Source organism: Penaeus monodon, chromosome 23 (assembly GCF_015228065.2).
Source record: "Penaeus monodon isolate SGIC_2016 chromosome 23, NSTDA_Pmon_1, whole genome shotgun sequence".
In the NCBI taxonomy this organism is placed as follows: domain Eukaryota; kingdom Metazoa; phylum Arthropoda; class Malacostraca; order Decapoda; family Penaeidae; genus Penaeus; species Penaeus monodon.
Genome location: NC_051408.1, coordinates 38,110,449 through 38,111,455, shown reverse-complemented (window position 1 = coordinate 38,111,455; position 1,007 = coordinate 38,110,449). Strand labels below are relative to the sequence as shown.

Here is a 1,007-nt window from a genome sequence, read left to right as displayed (position 1 = left end):
CATAAAAAAAGCTACTCAGATGCCCACTGAAGTTTTGACACTGATTTTTCAGTACTATTATCTATTATCAATAAGAGAGGGTATGTTACTGATGAAAGGAATTTGGGCATGCACTCTTTAAGATCTACTCCCAATGTAGCTATGGAGAAGAAAAGGGGGAAAAACTTGTTTGACATAAAAAAAAGGAAAATCTTGGTTAGTGCACCAAATGAATTTGATCTTGTAGCTCTAAGAAGGTTTTAATGGCCTTCCAGGGGGCTCTACAGGACATAAGTATAGCTTTAGTGAAGTAAAGTCATTAAGGCTGTACTTAAAAGATCATATGCTTTATGTTATTCTGCAAAAGAATAAGGCCACTTTAACTTGTTAATATTGTTCAATCACTTACTGTGGTACTTTCACCATATAAGTTTGAACAGTACATTATGTTTATGAAATGCTTGTCATACATCAAACTTTTTATCCCAAGTCAGATATAGTATTAATGTAGTATAATGGAAAAAGAAACTTAAATAGAGGCAGCTCACCTTTTGTATGAAATTCAAGTGACTATTGGTAAGTTACATTTCAGATACTAAATATTTGTGGTGAAGCCGAGTTCCTGGGACAGTGAGAAAGACAAAAAATGCATAAAATGATTAGGACTACTTTACAAGGAAAGACCAACAAACAAACTTCCCATCTCTGACAGCCTGGTTTCTTTTCCACATCTCTGAAAATCAAATACACTTGCAAACAAACACACAATTTCACACCAACAGAAAACAACTGGAAACAGAGGCAACTACCCACACACTGAGATTAAGAGAAAAGCACAAGGTCTTACCATCAGGCAAATCCTGCTTATTGGCAAACACTAGGATGATAGCGTCCCTCATCTCCCTGTCGTTAATGATGCGATGGAGTTCTTGTCTCGCTTCGTCCATGCGGTCCCGGTCTGCGCAGTCCACCACGAAGATGAGGCCTTGCGTACCCGTGTAGTAGTGTCTCCACAGTGGCCGGATCTT

The 1,007-nt window shown here is 38.2% G+C and overlaps 1 protein-coding gene across 1 annotated transcript in view; it reads right to left on the bottom strand.

The window, feature by feature from the left end:
• The window catches only part of LOC119587993 (ADP-ribosylation factor 6), a gene marked incomplete at its 5' end in the record, with an annotated part of 2,473 nt that extends 1,466 nt beyond the window's left edge, over positions 1–1,007 (bottom strand). The window contains 1 exon segment of the mRNA XM_037936714.1: positions 827–1,007. Within this exon segment, the coding sequence (XP_037792642.1) occupies positions 827–1,007 (181 nt within the window).